The sequence below is a fragment of the Harpia harpyja genome, chromosome 4 (genome assembly GCF_026419915.1).
Source record: "Harpia harpyja isolate bHarHar1 chromosome 4, bHarHar1 primary haplotype, whole genome shotgun sequence".
NCBI classification, from domain to species: domain Eukaryota; kingdom Metazoa; phylum Chordata; class Aves; order Accipitriformes; family Accipitridae; genus Harpia; species Harpia harpyja.
Genome location: NC_068943.1, coordinates 44,280,398 through 44,298,860, shown reverse-complemented (window position 1 = coordinate 44,298,860; position 18,463 = coordinate 44,280,398). Strand labels below are relative to the sequence as shown.

General features: G+C 44.3%; 1 protein-coding gene across 16 annotated transcripts in view; it reads right to left on the bottom strand.

The window, feature by feature from the left end:
- Nucleotides 1–17,698, bottom strand: part of TRIM29 (tripartite motif containing 29) — a 31,968-nt gene extending 14,270 nt beyond the window's left edge. For 15 of the 16 annotated variants that reach the window (XM_052786506.1, XM_052786505.1, XM_052786511.1 and 12 more), the window contains exons 1-4: nt 10,907–12,058; nt 3,148–3,243; nt 1,653–1,886; nt 1,089–1,287 (exon numbers count right to left, since the gene is read on the bottom strand). In XM_052786506.1, coding sequence (XP_052642466.1) covers nt 1,089–1,287; nt 1,653–1,886; nt 3,148–3,243; nt 10,907–11,764 — 1,387 coding nt within the window. In that variant the 5' untranslated portion in view covers nt 11,765–12,058. Of the gene's footprint in view, nt 1–1,088; nt 1,288–1,652; nt 1,887–3,147; nt 3,244–10,906; nt 12,059–17,538 lie in introns of those variants that run through there. The other variant, XM_052786503.1, reaches the window with a different exon arrangement.
- Between the last annotated feature and the right edge of the window lie 765 nt (nt 17,699–18,463).

The window sequence follows — 18,463 nt, the reverse complement described above, 5'->3', positions numbered from 1 at the left end:
TCCCATTCTAGTGCCCTGACCTCCTAATCTTATGTGTGAGCTTGATGCAAGACAAGTCCTTTCTGCAGAACTAATTGGGAGACACAGAAAGTAAGTGGGTTCTAAAACTTAGAAGATTCTTGCAGTGCTGTGGTATTGACCATGACCTCTCTATTCATATAAGAAAGATCATCCATCCTTAAAATTCACTGAAGCGTGGGGACTGTTTGGCACTGCATGTCCTTTGAACACCTTGGCTCAGGGCAGATGGGAAACAAACCTCTCCCTAGTGGAACATGCAGAGAAGTATGATCAGAGAGAGTTATGCTGGTTCAAGTTGTAGCTTAACCTGAACACCAAAATGGAGACCTTTTTACTTGGAAAATCAGTTATTAGATTTTCAGTGACAGGTGCTTGCAGGTATTTCATGTTGCAGCCAGGCAAGCAGTGGCTGAAACAGGCTGTTGTAAAATGTCATACAGTTATACCAGCACAGCACATGTGCTAACCAAGCTGTACAAATAGGCTAATAACAGGATTTCAAAATTGCCATACTGGGGTGGCTACATTCACATTTCTGCCACTGCCTTCTCAATTTACCTAGTGAGCCACTGAGTTCCCTTAGTATGTCTGTGCAGTCTTCCACGTAGAAACTGTCGTGCTAAACTTGCAGGGGCTTGTTGGAGCCTGGCGCAAGGCAGAGTGTCCCTGCTGGCCTCTTGCAGGAGGGAAGGGTCACTGTTCTCAACCCCAAAGAGAACTGTTGCTCTGAAGTCTCATGTGGGAGGTAGCTAAACCGATTAAGCACTCCGAAGCTGTAACGTGAAACAGCACTCAGAGAAGTGGGGCTAGTTTGGACCCCTGGGTCCCCTACACATGAGATACTTTAAATCCCTGGCAGTTCAACTGGCTCCATCCCCACATAGGTCTGGTAGGATAGCTCTAATATTCCAGAATGAATTCTAGCTATGGGTAGTCTTTCTCCCACTTTCCCTAGGTCCTTGCTTACTTTCTCCTTTGAGAGCATGCTCATCACACTTCATCTCCTCTGACCCTGCACTAGGCTTTGCCTAGGGAGGGAGGGAAGGGGCAGATCTCGGATACTCTACCGTTCTCCATGTGGTTCCTCTCTATGAAGTTGCGGCCAAGGTCTGCCTTGCAGATCTTCTCCACATGCCTCATGCAGACGTTTAGGAGGTCATCTCTGAGGAGTCCCATAGATGGGCTCATGCTCTCCCCTTCAAGCAGCACACTGTATGTTGGGAGAGATGGAGGGGGGACGTAATTCCGCATCAAAGCCCCAAACTCCTGCCAAAAAGAAGGGAGGAGAGGTTACTGAGGAACATAACAGACGGAGGCTAGATCCTAGGGAACTGGCTAAAGTTAGGCTCCAAATATAATGAAGTGCAAAGGAGAACAGTGAAGATGGAGGGGGCAGAGAAACATTCTGCTTATGAGCTGTAGCCATCTACAAAAAAAGCAGGCACTGGCATACCTAAGTTCATTCTTCACCTACCAGAGCAGAGACAGCTTCAAATGTCAGGGTCAGTTCCTGCTGTACATGTGCATTGAACTGGAGAAGATTAACGCATCTTACACCAACCTGGGATTTGTCTTTGGGACAAATCCTGTCCTCATGGGAAAAAAGGAAAGGAAAATGAGATCTCAGTTACCTGCAGGAAGAGCACAGAGTCACTGATCTGGTGGATCTGCTCCCTGTTCTCCTTGTCCTCCCGCAAAAGCTTTGCCCTCTCTTCCAGCTCATCCACGATTTCTTTTACATTCTCTGATGCAATCTTTTCCCTCTGGTCCAGGGCAGCCTTCACTTCGTCCCTCTGCCTTTCCAGGTCGCGGATCAGCTCTTTGAAATGCTGGTCCACTGTGGCTTTCTCGTTGGTGGTGTAGTTCTGTGGAGGGAAGGGGCAGAGAGAGGAAGCAGCAGAAAAGACACAGGAGAAGTAAAATATTAAACTTCTCAGGGGGTGATTTGCTAATAGAGAGAGATACAGAGGGGGATATGTCCAAGCATTCTCAGCGTTTAGACTGTGACTATGGACACTCTAGGTATGTAAGTCTTAGCACCAGAAAAGTTGTGCCAAAAGAAGTAATACTTGTACTTGCAATAATTGTGTGTATGTAATCTAAAGGGCATGCTGTCTTCCTGATTATAAGAGTATATCTTTTAATTCATGAACTGCACTCTTAGGTGATATTTGAAAACACTGTTTAACCTTCTGAATCATGGTTCTGGCTCCTCAAGAATTTGAGGACCAAATTCCCACCATTTCAAAGGAATGAAAGGTGCTGAAACACTTTTTACAGGGACCTGACCTCTAGGTCCCTCTGAAATATTCCTCAGAAGGACTGTGGATGTAACTATATTCAGAGTTAAAATTTCTAGGTCAGATTTCCAATAATAATAATAATAATAATAATAATAATAGTAATAATAAAGCAGGTGAAAAGCAGAACTGGGAAGCCGAAGTGCATGTACCACATAAAAGGGAGAAGAATGGCTTTGCCTATTAATATTATGCAAATTTTCTGGGGTGTGTCCAAATAGTGTTTTCACCACTCTATTCAGTTAGGGTATAAATGAAAAGAAAAAAACAACCCACCATTACAGTATTCTAACCCTTAGCATGGTGAAAGAATTATAAAGGAGCCCTATATCAGTATGGAGATAAGCTGTTCCACTATAAAGAAGAAGTTTGTTGGTGTAACTGTATCTGTTCCTGTTGCCTTATCTCCATCTGGGCAATCCAGAGCCCTTCTGGAGTTTATTTTTGTGTGTGATCTAGCAGGAGGAAAAGCAGCACACCTTTGTTTCTGAATCGGCCTTGCTACTGGTGATTGAAGAACTATAAGGGACCCAAAGCAGGGAGGTGCCTTGGATCATTTTGTAACAAGGCTGTGCTAGCTCTTCTTGATCTCCTGCAGGGTATGTTGCAAGATGACTTCAGTAGGAGTTGTTGTTTCCAAGATTTGGCATGAGTGAGTTTTGGAGAGTGACAAGATAGAGGCTGGGTAAGGGATGGAGTGAGTAAGAGCTGGATATGTCAGAGAAGTTGAGGAAAGGAGGAGATGGGTGTGAAAGAGTGGAAAAGAAAGGAAAGTGGCAAGTGCAGGAGAAAGAGAAGTGAACTTAAAAGAATATCCCATACGCACCTTGATACGGTCCCTCTCCTTCTGCCACTTATCCATTTCATCTTCTACCTCAATGATCTTCAGCTGCAGTTGCTCCTTCTGCAGTGAAAGCTCAGCCTGTGAGAAGAGGGGAGTCTCATGAACTGGGGCTGAGGGTGGCCTACTTCAAAGAGGCGCTGTGCTTCCACTTATGCATTTGGCCCTGAACAATAATAGCTGGGAGGTACAGGTTCCTGGCACTGCTTGAAATGGAGATCATGTGCTGACACTGGACAAGATCCCAGAGCTTCTGGCTGGGTCAAGAGATTCAGCTCCCTCAGCAAAGACAGCAGCAGAAGCACCCACCTACTAGGCTACCGTCATGGTGCCGCTTTTAATCACATTAGAGTCATTAGCTGGAGGGGGAAGAGGCCTGTTTCAAAATTCAGCTGTGTATGCAGTGAAGGGCCCATCCCAGGGTGTGCCTCTGCAGCAATAACAGTTTTCATGTAATTACGGAATGACGTTTGACGAGTGTTGCAACAAGAGGACGATGCCTCCGGCAGGAATTCTGTTTAGACAGGATTGTGGATTAATTTGCTCTGAATTGAGAGCTTTCATGTTATGATGAAGCTGGGGAATGCTTGGAAAAAATAAAAAACAGAAAAGGAGGAGGGAGGAGGTGTAGTCAACCATGCTTGGCTTAGATCAGCAACTTCACTGGGATTCATTTGCATTTCGTTTTGCACTGGCTTCCCAGAGAAGCTCAGACCAGACAATTGCATGCAAGGCAGTTCATAGAACTGGAGCCTGTGGAGGGCTGGGCAGCCATACCCTGGTGTAACATGCTGGTTGTTGGGCATGCTGTGCCTCTGGATCAGACCAGGACCTGGCTGTTTAGTAATGCCTTGCGCCGTTAACTCTGGGCAACCCCTCCCTCAGTCTTTCATATTCACCATGTCCCTGCCCAACAGATCATGACAAAGCCTTTGTTTACGCATTTCAAGATCCTTCTGTGTTTCATGTGTGTACAGGTTGGTCACAGCACAACTATAACTACAGGCAATCTGGCTATGGGACACTTATCCCCAGAGCTGTTTAGGAACTACGCAGTTGGCAGAAATTACCAGTATTCCACAACTGAGCTATGCCATGTTAGAAAAGTTCTGAAAGCCCACTGTTCATATTGAGACCCTTTGGCAAATGGTTGTATTACCCCAAAGCACTTACATTTGGGCCAACAGTTAGAGGCAGGGGAGATGAGGGATGGATAAATCCACTCCCACGGCAACTAGCACAGTGAGGTCTCCCTGCTGCTGTTAGAACACAAGGTATAGTTCCCACTGCCGCCCATCCAAGAACATAATGCAACATGAAAACCTGGGTCTTCTCTTGTGATGATAGCTGCCCTCGAGGTGGGAGTTTAAAAGTTTTCAATTCTCCATTCAAGGAGTAAAAAATAGCATCACATGATGAAGAGGAGGCAACAAGCTGTCAACCAGCTCAGACCAAGGAAATCAGCCCATCAGGGCTCCTGTCTTGGTGCCAGTCACCATAGTGTCTGAACAACCTCTTGAGCTTGAATCAAGCACAGCTGCATCTGAGAGCCATTGACTCTAGCTGTTCCAGTTTAGAAAATCTCTGTTTATAGAGGGAAAACAATTTGACTGTTGTTTTATTGCCTTATAAAACAGAAGAAAGGGGGAACAAAAAAGGCAAATGTATTCAAAGGTATCTCAATGCCGGAAGAGGTGCATCCTCACATTGTCATTGTAATTGTCCTTGTTTGTTGAGAGTTAGGAGAGCACTGGCCCTCTAAATATTATCCATACACCCTGACAGCCTTCAGAAGTCAACTGAGTGCTATCATGAGCTGAAGCTCATATTCTACAGGGGTTCAGAGCAGACATGGAAGGGTTTTGCGGTACAGGATCATCAGGGAACCATATGGGTATCAAGATGAGAAAATTCACTCTACTACTGATCAAGAGTAAAGGCATGAGCTTGATCCTATAGTTTTCACATTTTCAAGATGGTGACTTGGAGGAATGCATGCTTTTTTCCATTCTTGTGCACTGTGAGATGTCCTCTGCATCAAGACACAAAGGTGTGCAACCATCTTTGCAGAGCAGGGAAATGCAATGAGATAAAAGCATTTTAGATCCAGATATCCATTGCACTGCAGTAACCAGTGTGAGACATTACACTATAATGCAAGTTGTTTCCTTGAGCCACAGAGCTATATCCAGATGTCATTAATTGTTAGCAAGTAAAAAGCACATCTCCTGAGCAATGTGAGTTCTTGTTTCCCTCCTCATCCCTAAATATCAGGATGTTCTTGTGACAAGAACGTGAGTGAAATCTTACAGAGAAGGACTGGAGGGATTTTTCTGAGCAGACACGTAGACACTCCACAAGGGATGTGAAAGAAACGTAGCAGGAAAGAATTTCAGGTGATGGCTGGAAGGTGGTGATAACAATATTATACTTTTGTAGTACTTTTTAATTAAGATGGGTCTCAAAGGAATTTTGCAAACTATTACTTGCTCAAAAGTGATAGCTAACACTTAACAGCTTGTTGCAGTTATAATACCCCTTCACCCAGAAAGGTAGTTTGGGTGCCTCTGGGATGGCATGTAACAACTATTTAAGAGCAGACCCACACTACAATTTAGAGTGAGAATTATGATTTGCAAATGGAAATTACAGAGGTAGTTCCAATAGCCAGAATATAAATATCACAGTCATCCAGGTTTGGCATGGGTTAAAACACCCATACTGAGGGCAAAAGGAAACATTAGTTACAGACACCAGCATGGGCAAGGGAGGTGAAGGGAGGTGTTTCATTGCATGATAGTACAAACATTAAAACTAGTCTTACCATAGAAAAAGTTTTAAAAAGAGGTCCAGGGAGACCATGGAATAGTATAAGAACTGGTGACATGGGCACAAGGAGGGATTCAGTAGCGGTGCTCTGGAGATGGACCAGATGTAAGGGGTTCAGCAAAGGTGATTTCATGATGTTTTTAAGGCCCTGTTCAGTCTGGGACTGGCTGGAAGATTGCTTTAGCTGTCCATGTATATCCTGTGCTACATTTACAGTAGGGTGGTTACAGGTACTAGGGACCTTCAACTTCTCAGCTTCATTCCCTGTGAAGAAACTTCTCTCCTAGCTTTCTTCATATTTCTCAGGTTTTCCAGGATCAACAATCCCTGATCCCCTTATGTGATGGACCACCCAGAGCAAATCTATTGGGTGAGACTTGGGGTTCAGAAGGTCCTAGTGAAAGATAATATAGCAGCTCTGCTCATTGTGGGGGGAGTCCCTACAGTGCAGAAATAACAGTAACAGTGAAGAAGATCTAAGAAATACAGGTTTAGACCATTCGGTTTGATTATAGCAAGTTGAGGAATGCTGTCACTGGGAGTCTTTGAGCTAAGAGAGGATCCCCTATTAGAGTCTAAGTTAATTAGGACAGTCAAGAGACGTAAGTGAAAGTTCAGAGTGTACACCTAAACATCCACAACTCAACCCAGCCCTTGTGCTGTAAAGGACCTAGAGATGTGAGATTATGAGTCTTGCATCATGATGCAACTCATTTTCGCAAGGCAGCAATACCAAGCATCATCATGTCTTAATGCTCTGGGAACCCAGTCCCTGCATCAGGGAACATCCCTGTGTCACCAGCCTGGGAGAGCTGTGCTAATTACCTGACAGCAACAACCAAATGCAATAATGAAGCTAGAGAAGAAGTGTTTAAACTAGTTGTCCCAATACAGGGCCTGTATTAGAAATGACATAGCTGAGAAATAAGGAAATTGTTTGAGACGTTATTTCTGCTGGTTTTGCCATTACGTTATCCTAAGCTTTTGTTAAGCAGAGGTGGGTGTCAGTAGTCTACAATCTTTGGAGACTCTGCCAGCATCCTGCAAAAATGGCACTAGTCACTGCATGAGCTGAGGCCAGAAAAGGCTCTCTGCACAGTTTGAAGAGAATTCCTTACTTGCAGACTGGTGGATTTTCCCTGGGTTCTGCCCTCACTGTAGAGGCATTAATGCAGAATGCAGGCAGATAGGCAAATCTACTCTAAATCACAATTTGCAGCAGGTCAGCTTCCCCAGCCTTCCAGCTAGGCAGAACATCCTGCAGGTAACTGCACCATCTCTGTGGAAAGAGTATCTCTTTTAAGCTGTGTCCACAGAGTAACCACAACTAGTGTAGATAAGGTCTCATAGCCACATCATGCCCTAACCTTGCATCAGTGAAAAAGGCCCCAAATCCTTCCACTGCCATATTGATACACTCTTGTTTGCTCTCTATTCAGACAGTGAAAGCAGTACAGAGAGGGCTCAGATTGAAATCCCTCTGCATCCATCTCTGTGGACGGTTGACTTCAAAGCCTAGTTCAGACTCTGTGAAGTCTCCCCTTTTAAAAGTTGCTTTGTTGAAACGAGGAACACCCAGCTCCCGTTTCTGCATGCAGTTCTCTGCTGCCTCTTTAAACTTGCTGTACAATGTGAACTTTTCTTTAAAGGCAAAGAATTAAAAGAAAAAATTCAAAGTGCTTTTCACTAGAACTGACCTGACATGCTGAGTACTAAGGCTGGCGCTGGATAGTAACACCAGGTTATTTACAGCTCTGTAACAGGCAGGCATATGTAAAGTTGTCTCGTTTTGAGAATAGGCCTGTGAAACAGGTTTTGAATGAAGGATCCCCTTTCAAAATGAAGGGTGCTCTCTGAAAAGGGGGCTCTAGTTCTGCTGATAAATCAAGCTGGCCAGAGGGTTTTAGATGAGAGTACAAGCTGCTATTGACAATTCTCACTTTTCAACTGTGTGTGGTTATTACCCAGCCTCACGAACTTTTTCTTGGTGGTTTCTTGTACTAATTCTGGTGGAGGTGTTACTTTTCCTTTAAACCTGCAGCAGGAAACTAATGCAAAGTAGATCTGGGGAAGGCATTAAAGGTTTGCTGGGTAAAATGCGCAAATACCACTGTGTGGAAACTCAGAAAAAATGTCTGTGTCCTCCCTGCCAAGTTGCCTCTGGCTGACCCACTGTGCCTTTCACTCTTGTCTGCTCAGCAGCATACCAGGAAAAGGGGGATGAGTGACTCTCAGACCAGGCTCCTGAAAAGTGGAAGATGCTGCTGTGTTCTCCCTCTATCTCACCTCCAGAGAGGTATCAGGCTTTCCACTGCTTGCCTAAATGCTCTAACCAGTAGGTGTCTGTATACCAGCTTGTTTGCATTCCTCTTCTTTTAAGCTGTACTGTCTCTGTGTTGTGGAGCAGAGTTACCTAATTCTGCAGAAGGATCTTAAGCTATCCCTTGCTTTCCCAACACTCAAGTACAGCACCTCTCTTCCCTACAGGCCTATAGCAAAGATAAACTCATGAAAGAGACTGTAACCTGCATTAATTCCACAATACGAAAGGAATAGATGTACCTAAAACAAGCGTATTACACCTTACATGACAGTTTTGTGCCACCAAATTGCTGAGCGCCCAGATTGACAGTCAGGCTTAAGTGCATCACAGCATAGAACCCAACGCTAGTTCTGCTGGAATCCTCTCCAGGTTTGGAGTCACAGTATAGCCAGGGACTGGGAAATCCTTGCAGATAAACCAGTTGTTCCTTGACAACCAATGCTGTGTGAAAGGGTCTGTCTGGATACAGCTGTATTCTGGTCACCAGTCCAGTGGTATAGTTAGCAATTTTGGAGGTAGTAAAGCTACCCTGGAACTGTTCGGATGCCAAGCTGTGAAAACGGGGCAGGGATGGGGATGACCTGATGCTGGTTTTTTGCTTATTCTTTCCACAAAGGCCAGCAGCACCAGCCACACATTGCCACTCTTCCAATTTGTGGTCGCATTCCAGCTCAGCTGATTTACAAGACTTGAAAAGAATAGGTGGTGCACATAAGGGACTTGGAAATGTTCATTCCTCTTTGTGGTTCTTGCTAAGGCCCCACCTATGCTGAATAAATCAGGGCTAGGAATACACATTTGTAAGTAACAGCTATCCTGTTAATTGTTTTTGTCTGAGTGAATACTCAAGTTACAACATGATCAAAACTCGTTGTCAGGAGAAACTTGCACATGTGTATGATTCATATTGATAAAGCCTTAAATCCTTTAGGCTTAGCAGCAGCAGAAGCAGCACAGGACAGTACAGGAACTGAAGCATGGCGCTAACAAGAGCAGCACAAGGACTCTGAGAAAGAAATCAAACATCAGTTAAATCTTACGTAAAGTCTTCTCTGCCCTGCTATGGTTGCCTCTTTAAAAGCAAGGTGTTCTAGGTCCATCCAACTACAGGAAGAAGGCTCTGACTAGCTTTGGTTCCTCAGGGAGCAACTGTTAACCTCTTTTCAGTAGAAATGGCTAAGAGGAATTAGACAACCTGGCAGACACTAGACACAGCTTTAGGAGTCGTAGGCATATGCTATGTTCAGAGCTGATGTCAAAAACACAAGAACAAGCAATTATGAAACAAACAGCAGGCTAGCAAGCCCTGCAGGAATTTCTTTAAGAAAGACTGACTGAAAAATGGAAGAAACCTTGTCTGGTTTCAGCAAGGCTGCAAGTTGGAGATGCATTGCAAGAAAAGACTAAAATTTGCACAGGAAGACAGAGATAAGGTCTAGATAAGATGCTCTTTCAGCCTTATGAGATAAATCTTCCTAGCACCTTAGAAGAGTTAAACTGTTCTTCCAAGTTAAGGGTAAGTCAAGAATTTCCAACAGCGGCTACTTGTATTTGCCTGTTCACCGCATCAGAGCGCTGGCTTGCACTGTGCCTAAGACTAGGATTTAGCAGACCTTAGTGCCTTTCCAGTTTCTGCCATGGACTGGCTGTATGACTCTAGGCAAATTGTTTTACATTATCGTTTTGTGGGTCTCCTTTCTGTAATCTCTCCTGTCCTGTCTGCTTAGATCAGAAGGTCTCTAGGCCAGGACATGCTCTTACCAAGGGGATGTACAGCACTGAACATGGTGAGACCCTGATCTTTACTAGAGCTAGTGGAATAATCATACATCCACCCAGAAGGCAAATGGCACGAGACTTTAAGCAAACAAAGGTGGAAGACTTTTCATTAGAATAAGCACTGTTCCACATGCCAGCCTCATCTCCTTAGATGTCCATCCTCTAAACCTATTGTAGTAACACTTTAGGGGAAATTATAATGTTTTGTGTTTGCACCAGGGTTTTTTCTTCATCTAAGCTTCAAAAGACTCTTCCTATAGGTGTGGCTCGACACTATTATATCCGTAACAGAAAAGAAAAACGAAACCCCATAATCTCGCTCGAAGTAGCTGAGATGGCAATTTTCAATAGTAACTTGAGCAGCCACTGATCTGACTAGCTGTATTCTGGAGCAATGAACTTGAGCAATGCCCCACCTTTCTGGCTGTGGGTAACACTACACAAACACTGTCAAAACTTGAGACTTTTTTTTTTTAAACTTAGCATGTAGGGCTTTGATTCAACTTCTGCGGAAAGGCAGTGGTGCAACCAGGGGTGGAAACCAGGTTGTCCACCCCCCACAATCCCATCTGCTACACAACACCAATGCTATGCTGCTGTAACCAGCCATTAGGAGAATGACAATCCCATTGCAGCCAAACCCAGGCAGTATCAGTTCTCCACTAAATGCTTCCCATCCGCCACCCCTACATCCCAAAATTACAATGCAGACATGATTTTAGGAGAGACTGTAGGCTGGAGAGCAGAAGCTGTGGTATAATATTGAGGTCCATTGGAAAGACTGATGGGAATGTGCAATAAAAAGAGCATTACCTCTTTTCCCGCTTTCTCGATCTCCACTGTCACTGTGCTGTGGTTCTTGTGCTCCTGGAACATGCAGAGGTAGCAGATGCACATCTGGTCTGTCTGACAGAACAGCTCCATGGTCTTCCCATGCACAGGGCATTTTCTTGCTTCAAAGTCCCTGATGGGGTCCAGGAGCTGGTGGTCCCGGAAAGCTGCTCCCTCCAGATGGGGCTTGAGGTGCAGCTCACAGAAGGAAGCCTGGCACACCAAGCAGGACTTCATGGCCTTTTGCTTGTTATCAATGCAGGAATCACACAGAACATCCTCGAGCTTCACCCTGGGCCGTGACCCAGCTGCTCTGTCAGGCTTGTTGAAGGTGGATCTTCTCAGGTCCCCTGTCTCCACAAGAGGGAGGGAACTTTTCTTCAGGTCCCCCATCTGCCCCCCAGAGAACAACGACTTCCTCCCTTCCCCTTCACTAGGCAGGAAGCTTTTTTTGGAATCCAAGGAGAAGAGGGGCTTCCTGAGGTCACCTTTCTCTGCAAAGGAGAGGGGTGGTCTCCTCATGTCTCCTATCTGTCCACTGGCATATTGCATCTTCTTTGAATCTGCCGAATCCATGCTGAAGTAGGTCGATCTCTTCTCATCGGATGACTCCACAAACTGAATGATGGGCCTCTTCCAGTCACTCCCAGAGAAGAGGGAGCTCTTGATTTGCCCTGTCTCCAAAGAAGCACCACCAGTGCCCTTCATAGCTTCCTTTTCACCTCCACCAGGGTTTGTGGTCTTCTTCACTTCTTCTTCTTTTTTGGGGGCAGATGGACTCTTCACATCCTCTGGCTTCCCAGTGGTACCATTTGTCCTTGCTGCGCTCCCCGTTTCCATTGTCTAAACAGGGCGAATTGGCTTCACTGCTCAGTCTTTCCTCCAGTTCCTGTCTCTCAAGACTCTACAAAGTGGGTATGTCTGCACGGTCGTTGTCTCGGCAAGGAATGACGGTGGAATGCGGGAGAGTTTCTGCCCAAGTGACGCACCTGGAGCTCCTGCAAGGAGGAGGAGAATGCCTGGATTACGCTAGGTAGACGCAGGGAGAAAGAAAGAAACAGACGTTACCAGGGATCAGAAGCTACAGCTGTGCAGTTAATTATACAAGGCAGTCCACACCCAGGAACATTCTTGTCTAACCAGGTTTGGGAGGAAGGGCTGTTTATATACATAGAAATGTTTTTTTTAAAAAATTAATTTTCATTAAGATGTAGCAACCAGTTTGACCGCTTGTTTCAAAAATAATTTTACTCGTTGCTAGGAGCGGAGGTTACCTCCTTGCAGAGATGGGCAGGGATGGAGAGACCATGAGGTGCTGAAGATGGGTTTGTTAACTGGGTCATACACATGCACAAAAATAATTATGGTTGTAATTAAAATGAACGCCTAGAATAAAGCATTCTTAAACTGGATTCCCCTGAGGGCTTACTGTATTCAGTAGGACAGGGAGGGGAAACATATGGATAATACTGGGTTTAAAAGACCCTGTTATCTTTATTTTGATTTTGATGTTGGGTTTGTGCAAGGTCCTTCCATCTCGACCCGGAAATAGCCCAACCATGTATCAGAAGAACACAGCTGACCTGAAGTAAAAATTGGCTAGTCTTGTTTTTCCCACAGGCCATGCAATCTCCACTAAAGTGACTAGTAGAATAAAACCCCCATTGCCTATCTCATTGCATGTTCTCACTGAGATATGGGTTCTAGTGTATCTTACGTGGCTCTTCCCATAAATGTCCACTGAACTGAGAGACATACCTGTAACATACCCGGAAGAGGATATATTTTACAGCTAGATGGCCAAAATGTTTCTTGCAAGAGAAAAGAACTGAGTTTTAAAAATAGATCGGTCTCCACTAGCTGTATTCCTGGGAAATGTTCAACTTGTTGGAATCACAGAAGATTTCAAAAGAAAAAGGCTCTTCATAAATGCTGGGGAATTCCGTCAACTTCAAAAGAAAGAGATTGATCTTCCACTCATATCAATTTAGCATAGATTATGCTCTGAATTTCAGTGAGATTGTTCTGAGATTAACGCCCAGGGTGTAAATTAACCATGCCTAAGATTTGTGCTTAATTTAATTTTCACAGAATGCAATGGTGGTGTTGCTGGAGAATGTTTTTTACCCTGTAATAATTTCTCATTAGAAATCCGTAACAAAACCCTGGTTGGAAGTGTCCTAAGTAGTGGAAGAAAAATCCAGGTCTGCATTTTGCAGGTCTTTTTTAGGTGTTGAGGAAATAGAGGTGCAGCCCAAAACAGCAACAGCATACACTTTGGATCTGATATGAGAACGCGATAGCCAGGAACCGCCTGTCTTACAGATACAGTTTCTAAGGGCTTTGTCAGTGCAAAATGAGAGAAAAGGAAAGAGAGAATTCCCTTCTCTTCAACTGAAATGCAGTTGGGACCCCTGGCTCATAGATCCAGCCCCTCTTACTGCCTGTATGTCGTTATGGCTCTCTATATATGAGAAATAATTCAGTATACAAGTATTTTGGGGGATAATAGTTGTTGGGAAAGGCCACACCTTTTGCAGTAATTTCTAATGGACAGTTTTCTTATTAATAGGACCATAGTCTTTCATGAGTCAGAAGTCATTCTCTGGCATAGGAATGGTAATGCTATTTTTTAAAAACAAATTTCATAAAAGAAAGAGATTGGCTGACATATATGTATTTATTTCGCCCTGGCTTCCTGGGCTGAGCTGATCTTTATAACATCAACAGTCCTATAGATCTCCAAGTAATTAAAAATACTGGAGGGCGGAGGCGCCTGTTCTCACGTGTACAGAAAAGACTCAGCAGAGCTTTTCCAAGCTAGCATTAATACTTAAGAAACAAGAGACATCTATATGAAGAGGTGTAACTTGGAAGAAGGCAGCCTTGGTTTCTCTTATTTTCCTGACACTTTGTTATGATTTTGGAGTAGGTAAGGTAGTCAAAAGATTAAGGTCTGAATTTTTTCATCTTGGTTTTACTGATGCAAATCCAAAGTAAATAAGTTTAATCGTTATTCTAGGCAGACTCGAGAGTAACTGGACTCAGGAGGAGGTTTATTATTGAGTCTTCTGTCCATGCAGAGGCACATACAAGACTGGCACCCTCCAATAAGTCAGGTTAGGCTGTGCTTTGCCTGACCTACCCTGATGCCAGCTGTGGCTTTAGCTCCTCCATTTGTTGCAGTACTGGTGAAGTATGGCCATACTTGAGATGTAAGACATTGTAATGTCTATCATCTAATGCTGCTCCAGTCAGACTCAGATGGCCTGTTGTCAGCCCTCATGACAGTCAGTATGTTCCATAAAGCTGCAGGTTCTGCTTTGGCTTTTGAATAGCTTGGGTGGCATCTGTCCTTGCTGCTTAATTTTGGAGAACCCTCAGCTTAAATGCTCTATGTCAGACAGAAGGAGGGAGGTCATGTGCATATACACACAAACAGACTAATGGAGCCAAGTGCAAAGTGGATTTCTTGAAGAAGAATCTGTTTGCCAGTAGTCTGAGCTGAACCTCCCTCGAGTCTGCAGAAAGAAAGGAAGGATGTCACTCGTGTGCATAAGGAATGTTCCCTGCTGTTCCCAGTCACTTATGCATAATGCCACTTTCATTGGTCCCCTTTCAATCTCAGCCCACTCTGGCACCGTCCCACATGCCTGGCATTAGCACCTTGGGCACGTCCTCCTTGCAAATACCTGTGAAACTGCGGCAGGCCCACCTGTGACGAGAAACAGCTAAATGCATCACTTCTGCTGCCACATGTCCTGCGACTGCAGCTGTGCTCCGTAGCCAAAGGCCAAGCCCGCTCTTTTCCCTATAATCTCTCTGCACCTCATCACACCTCATCATGTCTTTTTCATGCCAAAAAATTGTTTGCAGATGGGGCCCACCTCTCTCTTGTTATTTCTGGCCTTTCCTGGGAAATCTACTGTTCACACCTGTCTGAAACTTGAGGTGCACGTCGTCTTATTGGTGCTCATAACCACTGCCAATGCTGGCTAATTCTGCCTGGGAATCACAGGAGGACTACTGGAGTTAAAGTTTGTTAGGCAATTTGTGCTTCAGTTCCCAACCGTATTTAGAAGACTTGTGCGCACACATGTATTTCAGGCAATTTAGAAGCCAAAGTAGAGACTGGACGTCTCTTTATTGCAGGCTTTATCTTTGCACCTCCCAGAGGGTGGCTCCTGATTTCTATAGCATGAGTTCACACTTGTGTAAGCATCATCTGTGATTTTTGCACGAGCTATCCCTACGTCTCCTGCAGAGGACTACTGTCTCCTCTCTAGTGCACTGCGTCAAGCTGATCACACAATATGCCCATGTCTATGCCTCTGACTCAGAGTATACACCCACGTTTGGCATCTGCAGTGCCTTTCATCTGAAAAACTCAGAGCGTTTTTCAAAGGTTCACAAATTAAACTTGACAACACCTTTGCAAAATAGGTCTGGGTTGCTAACCCTATGTAGCAATTAGGGAAACTGAGGCATGTACTGTGGAACTGACTGAAATTTTTCAGCAAAAGTGAAACTTTTTTCCTGAAATTGCTATGCAGCCTTTTTGCTTGCTCATTCTCTTATTTTTCATGATTGTGACCCCTCTAAATCCTTGATTGTTTTTTCATATTCCATGATGCTTTTGTTCTTGTTTTAAACTTAATTTTCTTTCATTGTATATGCACCAGTACATTTGGGTCGTTTGTTGCTGGTACTAAAGCTTTTCCACTGTGCAATGTGCTGCACAAAAATATTCATGGGTAGGTACCAAAAAAAAAAAAATTCCCCAGGATGGAAAAAGTGAAAAAATTGGGTCCATTTCAAACTAAATAGAATAGAAACAGTTAAGCCAACCCCAGGGCACTCCTTTAGACAGGCTCCGGAGCAGAGTTTCAAACACCAATGACTGATGAAGTCATGGAGAGTCATAGAGAATTAGATCAACCAGCCCATGATTCACTGGCCCCGGTTCTCACAACAATTCCAACCAAACTAGGAGCGGGGAACTTGTCTGCTAATTGCGTACTCTGTGCTCTACCCACTAATCCACACTCCCTTTCACATCCCACATATTTTCAGTCCTTTCTTCTTTCTTACACCTTTATGTAAAATAAATCCACAGCCCAGAAAGTGCTACACTGAAATGCATGCAGGCTATTCCTGCTACAAGAAAGCACAGGAAATCAATTCATTGTGCATGTAGACACCATTGAGCAATGACCATGCATTAACCAGCTCCCAGTGTTAACAGCAGAGCAGGCAGAACGAGTTTAAGGCTTCATGTTGCTTTCACACGTATCAGATTCAGTCAGCAATGCATACGGGTAGATCAGTAGAGCTATCCTGGTATGGAGTGCATGGGGAAAAAACAACATTGCTGCAGGTGTGCTTAAAGCAGATCTACAGATACTCTTAGAGCTGTGATTTATACAAGATAGACTGAATTTACATGGCAGAAACTTCAGATATTTGTGACAATTTGGGCTCACCGCCTCCATAATCAGCTGTGTGTCTCAGACGAGGTGAGGAAGGGAAGAAAAACTGAACCAGGAAGATCCAGTTATTTGGGGGATGCATTTTCACGTTAGGGGACATGCTGAATTAAGAGCTCGGTGATGATGGTCAGGACCTGGCTTCAGATACAAGGGCTTGGATTTTTAGGGTAGTGTGAGCATCTGAATAGCTCCTCCAGGGTACCACGGCGGGCCAAACACAAGCTTCCCAGGGCTTAAATCAGGCCTGCAGGCTATGAGCTGGACCATGGGGAATCTTAATTATTGGAACAAGTTACAGGCAGGATATAAATGCCCGTTGTGTAACAATGATACTCAGTGAGCGTGCAGATGGAGGGTGATTCACTGAAGGAGTGAGAGGGTGTGTGACGGGACAAGGGCATTAACTGGAGGATATGTGCTGCCTGGGGGAGGACCCCTTTCTAGTGGTTATGCTGAGTCTTCAACTTCGAAAAGGCTGAAGGGGAAAATGACTACTCAGCATTAAATTCATGTGGAGGACAGGAAAGGGAATACCAGCTAAAGAGGGAAATCTATTTGAATTAAAGGACAGTGCTAGTGTAAGATCAAATAGTGTAAATTTGTTCATTAAAAAATATAGGCTAGAAATTAGAAGACAATTTCTAGACATCACAGGAGCAGAGTTCAGGGATGGCCTTTGAAACAGTCTTGGGCACCAGGATACGAACTGGATTCAAGATGAGCTTGCAACAGTCATCAACATGTTGCATAACTGTATGGATGATACTGCATGCCTTCAATGTGCTTACAAGACTTGTTGCACCATGTTCATATTGTTTTTAATTAATTAATTAAGCCTGTGTTTCAAGGCTTCTGCTGGTTGCCTGTAGAGGCCAGGAAGGATTTTTCCCCCCCCCCCCACTTTGATGATTAACTTAGTTTCTGTGTCATTGGTTTCCAGTTTTTGTTTTCTTTTCCACCTCCTTTTCATGCACTGGAGATTGGCACAACCTGAGATGGGGAAGTTGGGTGGAGCTGGTTGCACCTCTCAGGTGTCTGCTCAGCACTAAAACATAATCTCCAAACTTGGGATCAGGAAGGAATATTCCTTAGTTGGATTGGCAAGGACCACTGGAGCTTTTTTACCTTCTGCTGTAGGATGGCATATTCTCTTTTAGCTTCTTGGGACCGTAGTCACTGGCAGTTTTCAAGTCAGCCTCAGTAACCGTGCAGATGTGATTTCGTGGATGGTTCCACATGTGAACTTGGGAGATCGTGATTCTGTTCTCTGTTCTGCTCCAAGCTGTTCATAATCTTCTAAAGCGCTCTGGGATCTTTGGCAACAAAGCATACTACAAGAGAGAGATATTATTTATGTAAAATTGACAGTTCATATAATCTTAAGGTTTGGGGGGCTGTAGAAGTAATAAAATATTTCCTGCTTTGCAGCTGGCAGAACTGAATTTATTGATATCTGGATAGCTGCACACAGATTGTACTCCTTCCAGAAAAAGATTTGGTCCTGGAGTATAGGTGCTAGCATGGGTCTATAGCCCCCAGGATCTCTTCATGTACTCTTCTGTGAGGATGCTCTTTTTTCTCTGATGCTTGGAAATGATAACTTTTAGCCCAATTTGCTATTGTCCCCAGCAGCAGGAATTACTTTGTTAGGTCTAGTTCTCTATGGGTTTGCATCTCAGCAAAAAATGCCCTGCATCAAACTCTGCAGAGCAGGGGAATGCAATCTCCATCTTATGCCTCGGGAAACTAAGGCCTGCCAAAGCTGAAAAACATTGGTTTTCCAGCAAGCCAAAGGCAGAGAGACCTCTCCGTCTCTGCCCCACTGCTTAAAACCTTGTTTCCCCTCTAGAGCTTATTTTACTGATCTGTGAGATACCGTTCCAGTAGCTGAGCCACTGAGGAGGTTTCTGGTACAGTGTGTCAGCAGATGGGAAAGGCTGCTAGGGCATATCTGGGGCAGGGCTCCTGTACGGTCCTTTCCTCCCTGAGCAGAGGGACAGTTTTGCTCCCTCTGAAAAGCTGTGCTGATTAAGCTTGTCATACAGCTACA